This window comes from Pinus tabuliformis, chromosome 7 (genome assembly GCF_031772625.1).
Source record: "Pinus tabuliformis cultivar Carrire ecotype Pingquan chromosome 7, CPIR1, whole genome shotgun sequence".
Lineage (NCBI taxonomy): Eukaryota > Viridiplantae > Streptophyta > Pinopsida > Pinales > Pinaceae > Pinus > Pinus tabuliformis.
The window spans coordinates 1,606,321,038-1,606,343,823 of NC_142293.1; the positions used below are offsets into that span (position 1 = coordinate 1,606,321,038).

At 35.0% G+C, this 22,786-nt stretch overlaps 1 protein-coding gene across 1 annotated transcript; it reads left to right on the forward strand.

The window, feature by feature from the left end:
• Positions 1-353: 353 nt before the first annotated feature.
• Positions 354-2,615, forward strand: LOC149254296 (7-deoxyloganetin glucosyltransferase-like). Its single transcript, XM_089454751.1, has 3 exons — positions 354-393; positions 1,881-2,026; positions 2,142-2,615. The coding sequence occupies exons 1-3, from the start codon at positions 354-356 to the stop codon at positions 2,613-2,615; spliced, it is 660 nt and encodes a 219-aa protein (XP_089310877.1).
• Positions 2,616-22,786: the final 20,171 nt, after the last annotated feature.

The window sequence follows — 22,786 nt, forward strand, 5'->3', positions numbered from 1 at the left end:
TAAAGAAAACTCTTAGATGGCCTCTCATGTTGACAATTCCAACTTGCCGTAGGAGGACGCTCCCAGATGTAGTAATTGTAGGGATACTGACAAGAATGGGATGGACGAGAGCCTCTTCACCTCACATGGATAGAATTTGGGTGGGAATTAGCATGTTGGAGGGGGTAGCTCTGCTGCCATGTGCCCCTTTGGTGGTTCGAGTCATGACGGGTCTACTCTGCAGGTTGCCTCACAGCGGCGGTGGAGAGCCACACAACAACATTTCCAGGGATGAGGTGGACGAGTGGGCATGCCCAATCATCGAGGAACCCATCCCGGATGACTTCATCTAGGCTGACGTGGCTTCTAGCCGAATGGACGTGGCAGCGAGAGATATGGATGAGGCTGTCAGGGGTTCGGAAGTGGCTGCCTAGTGTTAGGATGTGGATGTACGTGGTTGCCCAAGTGTTTTCTATTTGGTTTTTTTTGTTTTTGCTAGTTTTGGATGGAATCTGGTTTCCTAGCTGGACTATTTGTCAGGGCATGATCTTACTGTTTCTTTTGTGGGTTCTGGACTCAAGAATTGATACCATTTTTGGTTTTTATTCTCTCGATGAACTGGTTTCCCTAATGTTGGGGCAGTCCAGATTTTGTTGATACTCTACGTTAAACTTGGTCGAGGCTTAGTCCTTTCTGTATTTTTCTGTACATATTAATAGATTACCTTTACTTAAAATATATATATATATATATATATATAGAATTTAAAAAATTTAATATTTTTTAAAAATTTCTTTAAAATTAATAATATCTCTACATTTCTATCTTTTTTTTCTTTAATCTTTTTTAAGGATATATTTTCTATTTTTCTTTTAATTACTTTTGATTTTTTTTAAAGATTTAAGTTATTACAGCTATACCCTTGAATTTGATAAAAAAAATTCATTTTCCTATATTCTCCAAATAAATAAATACAGTTATTTTTCAATTAGAAAAATAAAAAATTATTTAATTAAAACATTTTATTTAATAAAAATGAAGATAGAAACAAAAATTATTAATAAAAACATATATATAATATTAAAAATAAATAAAAAACTATTTTTTCCATTATCTATATTATTATTTCTAAATTTAAAAGCTAATTATCAATAATTATTAAATAGATGTTAGGGTATAGACTTAACCTCCACTTAAATATTTCAGAATATTTTTAATAGCACTCACAATAAAATGTTCAAATTTATCTTAAAATAAATTATGTTTTTTCTATTCTTTTAATTAAATTGATTAATTAAAAAAAATAAACCATGAATTATGATTTTTTTAAATATGTAATAATAGTAAACTATAATATTAATCTATAGTATTATAATAGAGTTTATTTATAAATTCAAAATCTCCATGATAAAACTGAAAATAAATCTTAATAATTAAAAATTTTGATTTTTTATTTTTATAATAATATATCTATAAATTTAATTCATATATTAAGTTTTTTAATTAATAATGATATTTTAAAATAAAATTACTATTTAATTTAATTTTATAATTTCTTAAAATTATGGTGATTTATAACTTATTACGGGTATTGACTTGCTTTTTATTATTTAAAAGGAGACAAAACAAAAAAAACACACTTCAATTTGTTTTTTCTAATTTTCCTTCGTCCTCCATGAGGTACTGTCAAAACTTTAATGACGTCTTTCTCATATTTCTCGATCCATTGAACATGGAGGCGGGGAAGAACGATGTCCACAACATGTACTACTAACGCAGATTGTAAACCTATTCGTATTCAGCTTCATTTTATTAACAACAATATGCTCGCTTGTGTACTGGAATAGAAGATTGCTTATGTTTGGTTTATATTGAGACAGAATGTTATTCATATTTCACAGATGAGAGCTGCCTCAATGAGGAATCTCTTGATCAAGTGATAATAACTTGCATCCCGGGAATGCCCCCGCTGCGGTTGAAGGAGCTGCCCAGTTTCTGCCCCTTCGGATTTCTTCTTTCAAAATGCAATAAATCAAGCCCAGGGCACGTTAGCAGCAGATGGATTAATACTCAACACTTTCGTTGAGCTCGAAGGCCCAGTTTTGGAGGCACCCTCACTTCACTTCCCTGTCTGTGCCATTGGCCCTTTGCTGCTCTCTCAGTCGTTACATTGTAAGGCTAAGGATGGGTTCCCAGATGAATTGAGTATTTGGAAAGAAGAAAGGACCTGCCTCACATGGTTGGATACTCGGAAGCCATGCTACGTCATGTATGTTTGTCTGGGAAGCTTGGCAGTATTATCACACCAATCTGTTGGGGGGTTTCTAACTCACAGTGGGTGGAACTCCACGTTGGAGAGCATAAGCGCAGGGGTGCCGATGATATGCTGGCCCTTCTTTGGGGAACAACAAACAAATGCGAAATTCGTTTGTGAAGAGCGGGGAATTGGAATGCACTTGAAAAAGACGGTGAGGAAAAAACAGTTAGCGTTGTTGGTGAGGAATTTCATAAAGGGAGAGGCAGCAAATGGAATTATAAGGAGAAGAATAGGAAAACTGAAGGAAATTGCCAAGCGAGCAGTCCAGGAAAAAGGATCTTCTCATAACAATTTAGACAAGTTACTAAGCCATATATGAATCAAAAGGATCCAGCAAAATGATAGTACTCGAGCAGACCGTTTTTACTGAACAAGTTGAATTCACTTAGCAGTATCATGTGAAAGGCTTGTAGTTCATTGCATTTCTCGTTGAATTTACTTCGTCTGTAACCTTTCCAGCACACCTGTAAATTGTGGTTGTATACTCAGTGCAGCTTAAAATTTCCAACGTTTAAGCTCATTTTCATTTTGAGCTCAGTCGACATATAATTTCTTGTTGGTCTGGGTCCGAAGCGCATTTAATGGTTCGTGAGCATCACCAAATGGCTGAGGAGTAATATTAAACTTGAGCGTAAGGTGATTGTGGATTTCCAAATATGTTAAGCTTACTGTAGATTTGAAAATATTAGGAAAAAAAAAGGAGATTTGGAAATATTTGGAATCTGAAGTGGAGTAATTTATTTTGCTCTTTTATATTTTTAAAATATTTGAAAATCTATTAAATTCCCTGAAAATGACCCAATAAAAATACTAATAATATATTTAAACATTAATCAAATCCGTTGATTCAATCCACATTAAATTAAGTTAAACTTGATTAGGCTTTAAGTCAATCCTTATATCAGGTAATTGAGGTTCCGAGTCCATATGGGATGGCAATGCAGGTTTGAAGTTGAAAATGATATTTTGGATTTTGAAAAATAAAAATGATAGTTTTACTGTATTTTGCATTTTAAATATTTTTTTTTTTTTGTTGTTGTGAATATTTAAGAATACTTTTAGCTATATTTAATAATCATATGGTTGAGTGTATATGGTTGAGTGTTTAGTTAGGAAAATACTAAGAGAAATGTTAGTTTCTATTGTTAAGATTCCATTAGTCAGCTAAACCAATTAACATGAAGACTATTACTAAGATTTCATTAGTCACTTAGATCAATTAACATGAAGTTTTTCTCTTTTTAAATATGCTATATAAGAGATGAATACCATTGAAAAAATCATGGGTTCTCATAACCCTGAAGTTAAAAAACTATTGATAAATTTACAGAATGAAGTTTAATAGGGCCATTGTGAGGGCCCCATAACCTCTATCAATATTTCATGATCCTAACATGAGAGGCAATTTTCCCTCCACATTCTCGTTGGAGAGCATGTTAGAGATGTTAATATATTTTGGAAGAAAGGTGAGAGGTATAGTTGTCTAATAATACTAGCATAGATCCATCTTAAACACTGATCTAACATGAGTTGAGAGGGATTCAATTTTTTCACGTGATTTTTTTTTTATGAACCATATTATTTAAATATTTTGTATAGTTATTTATTTTTTATTTTTATTTTTATTTGGGTCAACATGAACAAAATTTAAACTTTGATGAGAGACAGACAAAGTTACACATTATACTAGGCTGTAGAATGAGCATAATTTTTTCTCAACCAAATTGTAATTTCGATTAAATACATTTTATTCCAATAAATTTTTTTAATATTAAATTTTTTTATTATTATTTTAATATTTTTATTAATAAATATTTGAAAAAACAATTATAAATTAAATTATAAAAACATTTCACAACAATTTCTTTCTTTATATTAATAAATTAATAAAAATATATTTTCCAATTAAAAATATGATCATATTTAATAATCCTATCGAAAAAGTGTTTGTCTATGCCTTAGTGGTGTGTCATATTTAGGGAAATGCATTAAGGGTTGCATTACAAAATGTTCATCCACTATGCATTTGTTCAAGAATGTCATGTTCAATAGGGTGTCGAATAAGAGATAAAATCAAATAATACAATAAAGAAATCACTTAAATTCATAACCATTAGAAAGATTTGCTAATAGTAAGTAAAGAAAATGGTGTAGTATTATCTATTTTATATAACATAATTTTAATCATAGAATAATATGTTATATAGAGATGGGGATTTCTGTGCATTAAAATGAGGATATCACATGTACATCACACAGATACGAAAAATTCAATTCACATTAATATATTATAAGCATAAGGAACTATGTCTTGAGCTAATCTATTTTGGACATACAATCTTTTGATTGAGTGAATATCTCAAACACACACCAATTTAGGAGGCTAATTAGTTCGAGAGAATCTATCCACCAACTAGACCATAACAAACTCTTAAACACTAGGAACTAACTCTTGTACATAGAAAGCATCACAACCAAGACAAGTAGGAAATAGATTTTCCAAGTCCCCCCCTTAATGACTATTTGTCTCGATCTCAATCAACAAAGTCTAGTTGTGGCCCGGGTGTTTACAAACATGAACAAAAAGAATATTTTGATGTCCATATAAAAGAACAACGAGCAATCGCCACTCTACTGGGATGTCCTTCATGTCCATGGTTTAGTCAACCATTATATATTCATTCTTGTACACGTACTTATAAGTCCTCCTCATCATGACCAACTTGGGTTTCCTTGGATTAACCAAAAACATGCAGTAGGTTTTATCGTCTTACGTTAAACCGTGCCCATGGCTTTGTCGGCTGACCCTAAACCATGCCCATGGTTTTGTCGGCTGACCCTAAACCATGCCTGTAGTTTTCTTGATTGACCCTAAACCATGCTACAAGAATCCTTGCCTACTTCACTCTCACACTTGTGGTTTCTAGGTTACCACAAACCTACGCTACAAAGTGGTTTTCAGCTTACCATAAACCTGCACTTGCACACACACTCTCAAGTGGTTTCTGGCTTACCACAAACCTACACTTCCAAAGTGGATTTAAGATTACTAGGAACTTCATGGGGTACACACAATTATAGCTAAATAATATTACAGAATTTTGAATGACCACTACAAAACATCATAAACTTGCCTATTAATACATAAGTGTGACAAATAATAGACTTTAATCAGGTATCTATTCCACAAACTTACAAACTTTCAGTTAGCTGTCCATCATCCTTTAATTGCTATTGCTTCTTATTTACCTCCCGCTCTAAAATTGTTCATATCACCCACAACATTATCTTTAACATCATTATTCAATAATTATCGTAGATTTCCATATTCACATATATGTAATTTGCTAAATTAATTGACTCTAATAAAATCATTACACTTTGAATTAGCTAAACTCAATAAAATTATCTTCCACAATCCAAAATTATTACCATAAATCCATTAGTAGGCAACCACATTACCAATAACTTATTCTTTACCATGCATTCTCAATAATTATCCTAAATTTCCATGTTCACATATATGTAATTTGCTAAATTAACCAACTCATTAAAGAGATTGTATGCTCAATAATTATCTTGAATTTCCATATCCACATATATGTAATTTGCTATCTAATAAATGTAATTTGCTAAATTAACCAACTCTAATAAAATCACTACACTTTGAATTAGCTAAACTCAATAAAATTATCTTCGAAAATCCAAAATTCTTACCCTAAATCCATTAGTAGGCAACCACATTACCAATCACTTATTCTTTACCATAGCCATTAAAGAGATTGTATACTTAATTCGTTACCACACTTCAAAAGAATACCACATCGAATAAAGCACTGCCATTAAAATATCGTAATACCTTGTAAATTCTCTTTTATATCCAACGAGGTATTCACCTTCATACCGTGGAAGGGTTTTTTTTTTCTACGCACAGGTTACCACAGATCCACGACCACACAAACTCAACAACGCTGGTTCGCCTCTTCCACATAAGTCTTCCAACACACCAGCAATAATCATCCATGACACCACTGACAGTGTCTCCACAGAGACGTATGCCAAGCTCGGCCTCCTTATGCAACTGTCCACGTAAGGTTGCAGCTGAAAATGGGTCTTCCACGCACCACAGACTCCTTTGCATGCAGACTCCTCTGGACGGACTGGTGGGCTTTTGTGCTTCTCCCAACTGTTAAAAACACAGCAGATTCAGTACCTGCCTGATAACTTCACCATGGAAAACAACTACAGCCAATACGGCTCTCCTCATGAGCATTAGTAGCTCGAGTTGTCCACACTGCAGGTTTATTTTATGGACAACAAACTCAAATAAAAACACATTCGAATACATCTCAAAACAGATACATATGCTTTCTATTTCCTTGGCCCCGTAGCTCGAGTTGTCCACACTCCAGGTTTATTTTATGGACAACAAATTTAAATAAAATTACATTACGAATACATCTCAAATTACATTATGCTTTCTATTTCCTTGGCCTGGTAAGGACCACGGCCCATGCCCATATGGGTTTTGATAGCAAATTGAAATGGGAAGACACATACATACGCTTTCTATTTCCTTATTTCCTTGCCCGGGTAAGGGCCAGGGTCATATGGGTTTTGATACTAAATTAATATTGGAAAACAAACTCTTTAGAAATAAAATATAAGTATTAAACAAATACACAATCAAAACCATCAAACAATTGTTTTCTCCAATTATTTCCTAGTGATATAAATAGCAACATATAGTGGAAAACATTTTCTAATAACCCAAAATTAATGAGTTATTAACCAGGAACGTATCCTATGTAAATGTTTCACCATCGTTAATATTATACAATGTTTTCCACTAACCCAAAATTAATGAGTTATTAACCAGGAACGTATCCTATGTAAATGTTTCACCATCGTTAATATTATACAATTTTTCTGGGTGATTCCATTCTTAATTTTTTTCCGTTTGATAATAATAATGTCGGATATTTATGTTGCAAACAAATTGAAGTGTTCTGCTATTTCTTGGCTTCTCTCAATTGATTTGTAACTCATTTATAAATGAGGGAATTATAATTGACTTATGGATCTTTGTAAAATTATAAATTCAATCTTTGTCCTTAAAATTATATAAAAACACTTTTGTTTAGAATAGACTTTAAGACTTATATTTTGTTTTGTATATAATTTTTTTTGGTTATATAATTACTTTAAGCAATGTCCAATGGACTTGATTCTTCTCCCACTCGTTTGAGAACTATTAAGTTGAGACTATTTTGTGCCCAAAGATTCAAGCATTCCAACACACATTATTCAAAGGTATAAGTAATGATGCATGTTAATTATGATGTACATATATTTTAACTCATAATTGTCATGAAATTGTGAATGTTGGGCTCAATGGACTTTTCATTGAAAGAAAATATTAGATATATATGTGGGATGCATTTGTTATGAATTATGCAATCTAATTATTCATGTTTCTCACAATAAGATTTTTTAAACAATTAAGAAACGCTTAATATAATTTACTGAAGTTAATACCTAACAAAGATCTCTCTCTCTCTCTCTCTCTCTCTATATATATATATATATTTACGGCATTTCTGTATAGATGTATATAAATTATTTCTTTTATTATAATGCTATGATAATCAACAATAATATCCTCCTCAATTTTACTAAGAGAGGAATTGTTTCAATTTCTTATCATTATCAATCAACAAAAAAATATAACAACTTTCTGCAACATTAATAAATAATTTTAGTGATCTCCTCTATGTCAATTTGATCTATCATTAAAACATATATAATTTTAATTTTAAACCAACATCCAATTACTATCACTAATTTAGAAATAAATGAATAATTGTGAGAATGAGACTAACTAATGGTATGTCAAAAGTTTTCTACAAGAAAACCAAAATGTAAGTTTTGGAGATGTAACATTGATAAAGTGATAATTAATGAATTTTTAATTTAATGAGCCAATTTAATTGATGTCTTTAACCAACAATTCAATGTAGAAACAAAGGGAGAGATTGCATACATTTCATAGTAGCGATTAAGAACCCTAAGATGTATATGGCCTTTATATAGATTAGGCACCAAGAAAATGTTGCAACCAAGTTGGAATGTTGTAACTAATGGATGTTTCCCAACACTTCCTTTGTGTGCATAGTAGAAATACTCTAGGCTTATACTTTTGATATAGTATAATATGGTGTCATCATCCCGCTCATTTGCTTGAGCGTAATATCAACTTTGTTGGGGTATGTCGATTGGGCCAGGCTGTAGTTTGGTCATTGCATATGGCTAATAGGAAAACTTCCTGCTGTTTTTTATGTCACTGTAAGTAAACCTTGTCCATATTTTTGCTACTCCTCTACCATTTCTGCCAAGTTTGGATGTGATTCCAAAAATGGTTCCCAACCTCTTCTAACTCTGCTATTTGACTTTAGGAGTACTGCAATTTTTACTGGCTCTATCTTTTGAACTAGGAGGCCATTTTGAGACTTTTGCATATCACTGGAAAGATTTTTCTGAGATATTTCCATCAAGTTGAGTTTCATCTGTATTTGAGATGAATTACTTCTCCAAAACTGGCGCCAAAGTATTTGCATCATCCTAATCCATGTTGCTCGTTGAATCTTCTTCCTGTGCATGGAATTTAATCTCTTCAGTCCTTCTTTGACACCCTTGTCATGTGTTGAAATCAATGACAACATATTTATAACAATTAGTTTTGTTGGGTGTTTGTTATATTCTTTCCACCACTAGTCACACATGCGGGGGGATCACTAGGGGCCGTAAGTCACCTCTGTTCATTACACTCAGCACAACCCTCCCTGGCAGGGGGTTTCACAGGGTCTGAGGCAGCACCCCATGATTTTTTTTAGACCTTATATTGGGTGGGAAAACCTACCTACGGTTTTGTGCATGAGTTTTGCACATGGTTTTGGGCGTGATGGTTTTCTTCCAATGGTATTTTGTAGATCCAGTCAAGGGAACTATGATTATGTTTTAATGTAGGGTTAATTGATTGAGGTTTATAAATGCTTTGTCATGTATATATATGTATTGTAACATTGAAATGAACATAATGAAAAATAAATTTGGTAGTCGTGGTTTTGGGATCCACGGGAAAAATCTCAGTGTATTTATTTTATGTTTCTCACCATTGTATATGTTTTGTTTTTAAGAATTCATTTGCAAGTAATTTATGTACAGGGTTAAAAGCTACATTTGGTATCATAGTTGTTTCAACTTCAATGGGACGCCTTTTCTACTAAGGGGTTTTTCTCAGGCCTGTGGTAGAGCTTGTTTAGTGGGAGATTTGCGAGTTTGATTCTTGTGATGAAAGAAGATGGTGAGCAATGGAAAGATAAATATCAATAAATTTAATGGTCAGAGTTTTGAGTTGTGGAAAATCTAGATGAAGGATTGTAGGTTTTAACCCCGTACAGAAATTACCTACATATGAATTCAAAAACACAGAGAGCATAACACATAAAACACATACACACAGAGATTTTCCCCTGGATCCCAAAACCGGGACTACCAGTTTGATTTTTCATTATGTTCCTTTCAATGTTACAATACATATTTATACATTCTGAAGCATCCAGTACCATGGACCGAAAACCATCGCGTCCAATACCATGGACCAAAAACCATCACGTCCAAAAAACATGTGTGAAAATCATGCACAAAACCATAGGTGGGTCCGCCCAACCTAACATAGGTTCCAAAACCAAAATTTTCCGGGCGCTGCCTCGGACCCCATAAAGTGGGGTTACGGGTACACCTCAAACCCCATTTGACCCCACCTCTAACCCCCCGGTTAACTACGTGGGCTAGTCATGGAAAGAATATAACACAACCCAACATTCTCCCACTTGTTGTTTTCTTTCCATAGGGGGCCACAAGAGAGCTTAGTCATTTTTCTAGCCCTGAAACGCCCATTGTCTCTCTACACCAAGAGAACTTCTCAGAGCTCACAGATTTTGTCAATGCATCTGCAATATTCTTTAAAGTGTCCACCTTTACCAGCAAGAATTTTTTTTCTTCTGTCATATCCCTCACAAAGTGATACTGAACATCAATGTGCTTTGTCCTTGAATGATATACGGGGTTCTTTGCCAAGAAAATTGCACTTTGGCTGTCACAGTCTATCCTTATAGCTTCCTATACTAACCCCATAGTTGAACACAATCTCTGCAACCAAACTGCTTCCTTGCTTGCATGAGTGGCTGCCATGTATTCTGCCTCTGTAGTTGATAGTGCCACTACAGATTGTTTCTTACTCGTCCAACTGACTGCACCTCCAAATAGGTTAAACACATACCCACTTGTAGATCTTCTCTGATCCAGATCTCCAGCCCAGTCTGCATCAACAAAGCCACGAACATCCAACACTCTGTCCAATCCTGGTCTTCCTTCGTAGAACAAACCATAATCACTAGTGCCATGCAAATACCTGAAAACTCGCTTCACTGCGGTCCAATGCTCCTTCCCTGGTTTTGACATAAACCTGCTCAATACTCCCACTGCATGTGCAATGTCTGGTTTAGTACAGACCATTGCATACATTAGGCTACCAATTACACTTGCATATGGAACACAGGACATGTCCTCTTCCCCTTCTTGTGTCTTGGGACACTATTTAACAGATAACCTCACACCTATAGGAATAGGAACCTTCACCGATTTACTATCCTGCATATTAAACCTCTGCAGTATTGTCTCGACATACTTCCTCTGGTTTAACTAGAGCTTCCTCTTTTCCCGATCTCTTTTAATTTCCATGCCCAAAATATATTTTGCAGCACCAAGATCTTTCATGTCGAATTTGAAGGACAATTGGGTCTTCAAATCCTGGATAATTTCTTTGTCATTTCCAACCAGCCACATATCATCCACATACAAGACCAGATAAATAACACGGTCACTAATTAATTTAAAATACACACAATGATCTGCTTTGCTTCTGATGAAGCCAAGTCCACGTATAAATGTATCAAATTTTCGATACCACATCCTTGGTGACTTTTTTAACCCATACAAAGACTTCTTTAGCTTGCATAATAGTTCTTTCTTACCCTTCACCGCAAAGGCTTCAGGTTGCTTCATGTAGATCTCCTCTTCCAGATCCCCGTGAAGAAATTGTGTCTTCACATCCATCTGTTCTACCTCAAAATCAAAAGTAGCAGCAACAGATAAAAGTAATCTAATAGAAGTTACCTTGGAAACAGGAGAAAAGATGTCACCAAAATCAATTCCTGGCACCTGGGAATAACCTTTTGCTACCAACCGAGCTTTGTATTTCTTGAATTTTCATTCTGCATTTGTCTTCTTTTTGAACACCCATTGGTTGCCAATGGGTTTCCTTCTAGCTAGTAACTCCACTAGATCCCAAGCCTCATTTTTGTGCAAAGATGCCATTTCATCAACCATGGCCTCTTTCCAGAGTTTTCCATCCTCTGAATCCACTGCTTCCTTCACAGTTCTAGGATCATCATCAGTAACAAACAAAGAAAAAATTTAACAAAAAGCAGATGGACTATACCTTTCTGGCTTCCTTCTTTCTCGAACTGATCTTCTCACAATCGAAGTTTGTGGCTCTTCATTTTCTGATTCCTCCTCTACTCTAGAGTCTGATTCTTCCTCCTTTACCTCAAACTCTATCTTCTCAGGTTCCTTTGGTTGGACTGCATGTTTAATAACATTTTTCACCTCTCTGAACACCACATTTCGGCTATACACAACCTTCCTTGTTACTGGGCTCCAAAGCTTATAACCCTTTAAACGATCCTTACACCCAATAAAGATGCACTTTTTAGATTTACTATCCAACTTGGTTCGTTTCTCCTTTGGAACATGTACATATGCATCACATCCAAATACCCTTAGATGTGAAAGACAGGGTTTCTTACCAGTCCATACCTCTTGTGGAGTCTTATCCTCCAATGCTGATGAAGGTGACCTGTTGACTAGGTAACATGCAGTATCCACCGCCTTTGCCCAGAATTCCTGTCCTAACCCGACACCACTGAACATGCTTCTTGCCCTTTCCATCAACATCTTGTTCATTCTTTCTGCAACTCCATTTTGCTGAGGTGTATATGGAGTAGTCTTCTTCCGTGATATACCACACTTCTTACAGAATTTTTCAAATTCCTTACTGCAAAACTCTCCACTGTTATCTGTCCTCAACACCTTTATCTTCTTCTTTTTCTGGTTTTCCACGAGAGCCTTAAATTCTTTAAACCTGTCAAATACTTCAGATTTCTTCTTAAGGAAATTTATCCATGTATTCCTTGAGAAGTCATCTATAAATGATACATAGTACATAGAATTACCCATCACTGTGCACAAGCTCTAATATTTGTTTCTCCCTCTTGCCACTAGAGGGGAAACTCACCCAATTCTGCTTCCCATATACACAATTTTCACAGAAATAAAAATCCAGAGAGCTATTACTCATACCTTCTACCATACCTTTACCATGAAGTATTCGAAGGCCTTTTTCTCCCATATGTCCAAGCCTTTAATGCCACAACACGGTCTTCTCTCCAGAGACCACTAGATTTTCTACTCCACTTTCAAGAACCACAGAACTGTTGCACCCATCAATAATAGTGCTACCTTGCAGCTTGTACAGAGTTCCAATCTAAACTCCTCGCATCAATACCAGTGCTCCCCGAACCATTTTGCAAGTATCCTTCTCGAACATTGTTCTTACACCTGCATCATCTAGCTTGCTTACAAAAATCAGATTTTTGGCTAATGCAGGAATATGTAGAACACCTGGAAGCATTCTAACCCTTCCACCTTGCAACTTCAACTTTACTTTTCCGCGACCAACGATTCTTGCCTTCCTGTCATCCCCCAAGAAGACATCACCACTATCATATTTCTCATACTCGCAGAACCATTCTTTATGGGGAGTGAAGTGAAATGACGCACCTGAGTCAATCAACCATGCTTCATGATCTACATGTGTACTTGAAGAAGCAAAGTACACATCCCCACCTTCATTTGAGGTGGTTTTGGCCTCTGCAGAAGGAGCATCATCAGATCCCTTCCTTTGTCAGGAGATTTAGATTTATAGTCCCTTTTGAAGTGGCCTTCCTTTCCACATTTCTAGCACACCACCTTTATAGGTTTTCTTAGAGATTTAGATCTCCCTCTAGATTTAGATCTCCCACTTGATGACTTATTTTTATTTTTTTCTGGGAACGTCCTTGTATAGACAATGTTAAGTCCCTACAATAATAGTGATTACCCCATTACTATTGTAGTTGCATCCCTTATTAATATTCTTGTGCCCCTACTGTCCCCATATTGTGATTACTGTGCCCCATAGAATCTCTCTATTGTTATTTTTGTGCCTTTATATTATTATTGTTAGGTCGGCTGGGTTATATTGTGACTCCTTGAACTCTTATATATAGAAAGGAGGTTTTGTCATTTGAATCATCAGAGAATCATTCATTTGTGTAATGTAAAAGAGGTTTCCCCCTTGAAGAGGCTGCATTCTAAGGCATTGATCTATCTTTTCCATCTTTTTGTGAGCTGGTTTCATAACATTTGGTATCACAGCTTTGGATTCTAGGGTTTTGCTACTCCAAATAGGTCATCATGGAATTTTCTCTATAAATTTTTTTTGTGACGTTTCAAAAAAAAAAAAATAACCCATTTCAGACGAAATCACACTAAACCTTGGGTATGAATTTCAGAGATTTTTGCACTATATTTGTAGAGATATGATCTGAGGAAGTTGGTCTTTTTGCAAACTCATGAAATACATTCCAAACAGGTGACCTAGGGAAATTGTCATAACTTTCTCTCTGAGCATCAGATTGAAATTTTGTAAGAAGGTACAGAAATAGGACGGACTATAGTTTCTTATATATATTTTTCAGAGCCAAAGGTTGAAACAGGGACACGTGGCATGTCGTACAAGTTCACTCTACTAAACTAGTCTTATTAAGGAATTTAGACTTCTGTGATCCATAACATTGTTAAGATAGTCTTCGGCAAAATCACATAACCAATCTTTTGTCGACGCGTTTCGAACCAACCAGTGTGGTTCATCGTCAGGACAAGTTGACGAACCAATCTGGCTTAGCTCGATTAAATATAGTGTGCAGAGACTCCAACGGCTAAAATTCTAACGGCTAATTTGACCTAATGAACCTGGTCAAATCACTAAAATAGTTAATTAATATTTTTCTAGAAATAGTTAAAATTGGTAAAAAGGAATTCATTTGTTAATTTAAAATTAATAGATATATTATTAATATTATTTCTATTAATAGAATCTATAGTATAAATGGTTATTATATGTTAAATGATTTATTATTATTTATTATTTAAATAATTGAATAATAATAAATTAATTTAAAAATAGATATATTATTAATATTATTTCAAATCTCTAGTATAATATTAATATTTTAATTATAATGGTCATTATATAATGATATATTACTATTCAATTATATTATTAAATAATTATTATTTAATATTAATAATAAATAGATATACTATTAAAATGTTAGTTTAAAGATAAATAGATATATTATTAATATTGTTTCAAATATTAAGAGAATCTATGATACTCATATTTTAATTATAATGGTCATTATATAATATATATTAAATGATTTATTATTATTCAATTGTTATTTAAATATACATGAGTGGTAATAAATCACTACTAATTTTTATAATTTAGTTACATTAGGTAATTATGTAATAACTTAATGGTCCATTGGTAAGTTAGATTTCCATTATTTAGTTCTTTAAAATATATCATATTCATTATTTAAATAAAATGGTCATTAAAATAAGTTATATAAAGTAATATATGTTTATCGAATACTTTATAACTACTAAATGATTTTTAATCCCAAACAAATTGTTAAACCATTATTCTTCCTAGAGTCTTGTTATCCTAGGTAATTGCCATTGTTAATTCATAATAGTATCAATAATATTGGTAAATCAAAATTTTTATCCTTTAAACTAAATGGTCAAATAATCAATGTTAGTTCAATAATAGAGGTAACTAAGACCTTAGGTAAATAAATTGTTACCTACAAGGTTGAAACTAACCTTATTGGTCTATCACAATTTATCCTTTAAACCTAAGGTCAAGTTACCATTAATAATCGATATTTATTCAATATTTATTTATGTATTCAATATTTATTTATTCAAAAAATATATTAAAGTCAACTATGTCATAAGGTAAGTATTATTATTATTTATAAGGATTAAGAAAGGGGGTCTTTATAGACATTGATAAAGGGAAACTCAATGTATAATTAATAAATCTATGAAAAAATAATAATAAATCTTTAAACTAACATTTTAATAGTATATCTATTTATTATTAATATTAAATAATAATTATTTAATAATATAATTGAATAGTAATATATCATTATATAATGACCATTATAATTAAAATATTAATATTATAATAGAGATTTGAAATAATATTAATAATATATCTATTTTTAAATTAATTTATTATTATTCAATTATTTAAATAATAAATAATTTATATAATAACCATTTATAATAGATTCTATTAATGAAATAATATTAATAATATATCTATTTATTTTAAATTAACAAATGAATTCCTTTTTACCAATTTTAACTATTTCTAGAAAAATATTAATTAACTATTTTAGTGATTTGACCAGGTTCATTAGGTCAAATTAGCCGTTAGAATTTTAGCCGTTGGAGTCTCTGCACACTATATTTAATCGAGCTAAGCCAGATTGGTTCGTCAACTTGTCCTGACGATGAACCACACTGGTTGGTTCGAAACGCGTCGACAAAAGATTGGTTATGTGATTTTGCCGTAAACTAGTCTTAATCAGGTCACTATAGGAGATTTGGCATAAATCTTCCTTGGAGAATCCAATTTGGATCAGATTGGTGGAATTGTAAAGAGGACAAAGAGGGCTACTGCAAGCCGCAATTTTAGAACTGGATGATCCAAAATTACAGAGAAACATCAACAACAATATCGAGCTCCTACAAAGTGAAAAAAGGTGTGTAGACTTTTTTAAATTTTTGCTTAAGCTTGGTTTGAAAAATTATTTTGAAGGAATTCAAAGGGCATATTAGAGCATTATTATCAGTAATTAATGCCCCGAGGAAAGAAAATGAAAACACCTAGTAAGCAACCTAAAAGCTCTAGCATGACTCATGAAGAAGAGGAAGAAATGCTACATGATATATCAAAATTACAAGACCAAGTGCAACAAATGTCACTCTCACAAAAGCTAACAGAAGCTAAGATAAATGGCGTGGAATCTAAGATAAAGGGAATGGAAGCTAAGATGAATGATGTGGAAGCTAAGATGGATGATTTGAAGACAGATTTGAAGACAAGCATGGATTTGAAGACAGGCATGGATTTGAAGACAGGTTTGACAAATTTTCTACAAGAAATACTTACTAATGGTGAAAGGGTAGTAAAGGAAAGTCATGATGCGAACAAAAGAAATGTTAATCATGATTTCATAGACTCTAATTTTGGATCGAAGACCCACCATATTCCAAAAATCGATATGAGGAAGTTTGATGGCAAGGATCTCACAACATGGATATTACAGATGGAGCAATTTTTCGATCTCAATAATGTGCAAAACACAAAAGGTACGTATTGCAACTTTATATTTGGAACCAAATCAGTTTGTATGGTATCAGTGGCTTTGCTTTCGTAAACAAATTATCACTTCGAAATTTTTTATGGAAGAATTGACAGCACATTATGAGGATACAAAAAGAAACACTTTTTTTAGCCAATTGATAAGTCTCAAACAAAAGGGTTCAATAATGGAGCACATTGAGGAGTTCCAAAAATTGAACATAAGGGTAAAAAATATTCCATAGGAGCATAGATTGATGTGTTCATAGGGACTTTAAAGGATAATATCCAACATGATGTTTGACTTTGGGAACCTGATTCATTAGAGAAGGCATTCAGGTTAGCAAGAAAAATGGAAAGCAAAATTATGGCAACCAGGAAGCATACCACTCACAACTATAAATATGGAAGAGTTATTGCCCCTAGTCTTCCACAACCTATAAGCTTGAAACCTCAACAATTGGAAGAAAAAAGAGCAAAAGGGCTTTGTTACAGCTATGATAGCAAATACACTAAAGGTCATAAGTGTGCTGAGAAGAAATTATTCTACATAGATTGTGAAGAGGAAGAAGAAAAGGAGCAAGAAAGGTCAAAAGAAGAGGATATACTCCAAGAACAAAGCCTAGATAAAGAAGAAATGAATCCGACCATATCTTGTAATGCATTCGCTGAAATTACCACTCCTCAAACCATCAAGATAGAAGGACAAATCAAGAAGAAAAAGGTAATAGCGTTGATTGATTCCGGAAGTACCCACAATTTTATTCATTGTAAGGTAGCAAAAGAATTGAATTGCTTCCTATTTCCAGCACCAGAGTGTCAAGTGATGGTTTCAAATGGAGGAATAATAAATTTCTCTGGAAAGTGCCATAATATCAAGCTATACATGGGAGAATATGTATTGACTAGCCCAATGCTTTCCATTCCAATGGGAGGTGCTAATGTTATACTAGGAGTCCAATGGCTACAATCCTTGGGTACAATAGATTTTAATTTTCAAGAACTTTTCATGAAAAATTCTGTGGAAGGAAAGGAATTTGAATTAAGGGGTATTTCAAGGAAAGCAGAAAAGATAATCAGCTCTAACTGACAAAGCTTCTAAAAAAGGAACAAAGAGGTGTAAATACACAATTATGTTCACTAGATGTTTCCACATCAAAATCATCTATTTCTCCAGATCTCTAAAAAGTCTTGGACAATCATTCCAAGTTATTTGAGACTCCCAAAGGTCTTCCACCTATTCCTGATCATGATCATGTTATTCATCTGATTCTAGGAAGTGTTCCTCCAAACATCAGGCCGTACAAATATCCATATGCCAAAAAGAGTGAAATTGAACGTATGGTTGCAGAAATGCTAGAGGCTGGTATAATTCAACCTAGTCAAAGTTCTTTCTCTACTCCAGTAGTATTAGTGCACAAGAAGGATGGATCATGGTGCATGTGTCCGGATTATAGGGATCTCAACAAGCTTACTATTAAAGATAAGTTTCACATTTCTGTCATTGATGAATTACTAGATGAATTGCATGGATCAATTTACTTCACCAAGTTGGATCTTCGTTCAGGATATCATCAAATTAGAATGAAGACTGAAGACATTCCAAAAACAACATTTAGAACTCATGAGGGTCATTATGAATTTTTGGTCATGCCTTTTGGCCTTACCAATTCACCTTCTACATTTCAAGGTTTGATGAATTCCATTTTCAAACCCTTCCTTCGAAACTTTGTGTTAGTATTTTTTGATGATATGCTAATCTAAAGCACGTCTTGGAAGGATCATGTTGAACATGTTGACAGGGTGCTACAACTATTGGAGGAGAAACAGTTATATGTAAAAAGATCCAAATCTTTCTTTGGAGTACAAGAGGTGGAATATCTGGGTCGTATTGTATCTCATGAAGGAGTTAAGGTAGACCCTAGAGAAATTAAAGCCATTAAGGAATGGAAAATCCCCACATCCATAAAGAATATGTGAGGATTTCTTGGGTTGACAGGGTATTATCGCAAGCTTGTTAAGAATTATGGGAGAATAGCAGCACCTCTAACAACATTATTGAAGAAAGATGCATTTTCATGGACTCCAGAAGCAACAAATGCCTTCGAACATCTTAAAGAGGCAATGTGCCAAGCACCGGACTTCACAAAAACCATTATTGTGGAATGTGATGCTTCAAGAAATGGAATTGGTGCTGTTTTAATGCAAGATGAAAGACCCATTGCTTTTGAAAGTCATCCAATCAAGGGAAATTTTTTACATAAAGCTATTTATGAGAAGGAAATGTTGGCAATACTACATGCACTTAAGAAATGGCGACCCTACCTAATGGGAAGACACTTCAAGGTAAAAATGGATCATGATAGCCTTAAATAATTTTTAGAACAAAGATTATCCTCTGAAGAGCAACAAAAGTGGGTCACAAAGATGTTGGGTTATGACTTTGAAATCATCTATAAAAAGGGGAAGCAAAATGTGGTGGCAGATGCACTCTCAAGAAAGGATGAGGATGTGGAAGCTTGCCTCTACTACCACTGCTGATACTTCTGGTGCTCTCCGTGATGCTACTTCATGTTGCTTTTCTAACCACTCCAAAGCGAAGATGACCTGTTCATTGGGTCTGGAGAAACTGTAGAAATATCTCCATGGGTCCTCCTCGGCCCAATGACATTCCCCGAGGATTTAGTTGAACTGAACTCTCATGTAGTGATCTTTCAATGTAATGTGGGTCATACAGATTGTAGCTTCAAAGTTCGAATGGGTACTTCTTCATCAGTTCTACTTTGACATCCTCTTGCTTGATACTTCAAATCTCATATAACCCAACCCGCAACGGAAGAGCGGGCCAAGGTTCCTTCCTCTTTCGATGTAGTCTAGGTGTCAAACCTACTGAGATATGATATGCTACTTCTTGCATGACAAGCACGTACAAGACAAACTTTGGCAGAACATGTGGAGGCTTCTCCGCACTGAACATTTAGATGAAAGTGTCGGGTGGCGAGGCATACCCATCTGCAATGCCTATCAGTGCCTCCTTTGCTTCCTTTGACATGCAGGGTGGATTCTGTTCAAATATCATCTTGTACATTGGGGTGAAAAAATGATTGGACAGGCGTGTGATTACTCCTTTGAAGTTGCATTCAGACAATAACTTGAAATATGTGTTCACAACAGTCTTCACCGGTGACCATCTCCACTTCAAGCGCAGGAACTCCTATCGGGCACATACTCCATCTAAGATGTAGGAAAACATGTAAATATTTGCATGCATACCTCCGAGTGACTGTCGAACATTCGTTACTTGTTCCTTTAGCTGATGAGCCAGTATTCCAGACCAGTTACATGGTTTTCCTTCTCTGGCCAATTGGTCCAGTGCAACTACCCAACTCTGTGGGAAGGTTTCCATGCTTGCTTAGTTATACAATTGACAAGCAAATATGATCAAGTATTGGTACGCCTTCCTCAGTATCTTTGTCTTGTAGATCTGGTTGGGTGTTAACCTGAATGGAGCTGGATCCTTTACCCAATTCTTCAGAATGTCTCTAGAGTTAGCACTTCTATTGGGTAAGCTGAATGGAGTCTCCATGATAGTCGCAGGCTCTGACATCTGATACATCTCATCAAAATCTCATTCCCAGAAGGTCACAAGCTTCATCCCACTAACACTACTCAAGGTGATCATCTCGGGATCAGTATGAGAGATAATCTAGTGTATCATGATCGCACATGGGAACGCGGGATATCTGCATGCAATCTGATACAAGCCGTACTTGTGAATGTTCATGTACACTTGACGGTCTTTAGGGTGTTCCCCAAAAGTGCCTGCAAATGTTTCATTGACCTCTTTCCACTTCAGTTTGATGTCCTTGTCTAGAGACAACTTTTTATCTTCATAGATCGGCAGACTAGAGGACACTTGCTCAACTGTTGCTCCAGCTGCATTTCCATCTGTGATTCTGTGATATTTTTCTCTTGGAAGCCATTGGGACAGATGAACACTTGAAAGATTTGGAGACAAGCAACATGCATGAAAATAAATCTATCATTGAAAACAAAGCAACTTCAGGGAATGGCACAAGACATACCTGGGAAACTAATGGGAAATATTGCGCAATTTCTTCTAGGAGGATGGGTGACTAGATGATAGATCTACGCAAAAGGTAGTCTCGGCTGTTTGGGAGGCAATATTGGCTACTGTATCTGTGCAATGTGCAATCCATACTGGATGCTGGCTACTAGGGTTGCGCAATGCGCAATTCCAGCTGGGAGTGATTGTAGGCTCAGGGATTGCATTGTGCAAATTTCTGGGCCAACACTCACTGTCCCTCAGAAATGTGCAAAGCAGTCCTGGAGGGTAGTTCTGTGAAAAATTAAGCATTTTTGGAGAGGAAGGCAGAGCCTTCCTTCCCCAGATTACGCAATGCAGTCCTAGTGAAGGCAGAGTTTGGGCCAAGGTTGGCTCGACTCAGCGACAGGCAACTGAAAGAAAATAAGACAGTGAATGCATGGCAACACTAAGTGAAAGAAGAAGTGATTGACAATGCATGAAAAACATGAATGAAAGATTCAACAAATAGATCAACATGCATGTGGGTGAAGCGATTCGTCGGTTCAACGAATGTTCGTGCAAAATAGTTTCATGCATGCGACAATAGTGAGATAGCAACGAAAACTAAAATAGAGCTAAGACAAGCTAGTATACATCTGAACAACATCAGGCATTCGAAGAAATCAAGCAAACATCACTCACACAAGCCAATACACAAAAAGAGACAGAAATGCTGAAAAAGACAAGTTGAGGCCACTTACCCGTGAATAGTTGAGCCGAATGTATCGAAGAGTCTTGGATGTGTTGTGGGATGTTAGAGCTCCAAGATCAATGTGAAAGAATTAGCTTTGATGCATCGAATAAATAAGTTTGGGCTCATGAAGCGTATGCCACAAATCTAGGAAAAAGCGATACTCGGAGGGAAGTTTCTAAAATAACTTTGCATGTAACCTCTGGATGCTAAAAAACGCTCCCTGAATCATGGGATGCCATTTTCATGTTTCCTTTTCCTATTCTAGGAAAAATAAAGTCATGCATGCATTCAAGTCAATTTTCCTTTGTCCCAGGTTGGATTGGTCAACCGGACTGCTCATGCATGAAGCTGCTCAACTGCTTGAGAAAAATGTGCGTTTCTGGCTGGGAACTGGGCTAACTACCCAGGAGGTTTGTGCAATTTCTGGGCAGAGCAATTGCTTGCTACCTATATTTGTGCAAATTCTAGGCTGAATATCCCTGCTGGGGAATTTTGTGCAATTCCTATTGGGAGCGTTGACTGGAAGAATTGTGCAATTCTGGAGCCTACTAGGTTGCCAGACAAGATTGCATAATTTCTGGAGGGATGGCTGGTTTCCCTCCAAAAATGCACAATTTTCTTGGGGAAGTTGTTTAGCCTGCAGCTGGACCAAGCCCCGATGAACTGTCTGTCAAGTGAATGCATCAAGCTATGATCAATAGGCTGCCTTTGTGCAAGAAAACAATGAAGCTTGTGTACTTGATGAAGCAAGACAAGATGTTGTGAAAGGTTGGTAGAGAGGCTCCAAAATGGGGTAAGGCAAAATTTTGGAGGGTGGTTGTAGCCGCTACAACATGTGACTTTTCAATGCATATTATGATCTCTTTTGTGGCCCTTATACTAGTTACAATAGAGGGTGTTGTGTAAAATATATGAGAGAATGAAGAAATAAGTAAATTATAAGTTACATTATTAAAGTTAACTTTGGAAAAATTTCCTTGAAGTGGGAGATTTTGTGAGGTCTCATAATAATAATAA

Bases quoted from the DNA above. Each gene is read 5' to 3' on its own strand.
- LOC149254296 (XM_089454751.1), top strand. From the start codon at position 354: ATGGACGTGGCAGCGAGAGATATGGATGAGGCTGTCAGGG. The intron at 394-1,880 runs GTTCGGAAGTGG...CATATTTCACAG, and splicing joins TATGGATGAGGCTGTCAGGG to ATGAGAGCTGCCTCAATGAG. The intron at 2,027-2,141 runs GTTAGCAGCAGA...CTGCTCTCTCAG, and splicing joins ATAAATCAAGCCCAGGGCAC to TCGTTACATTGTAAGGCTAA.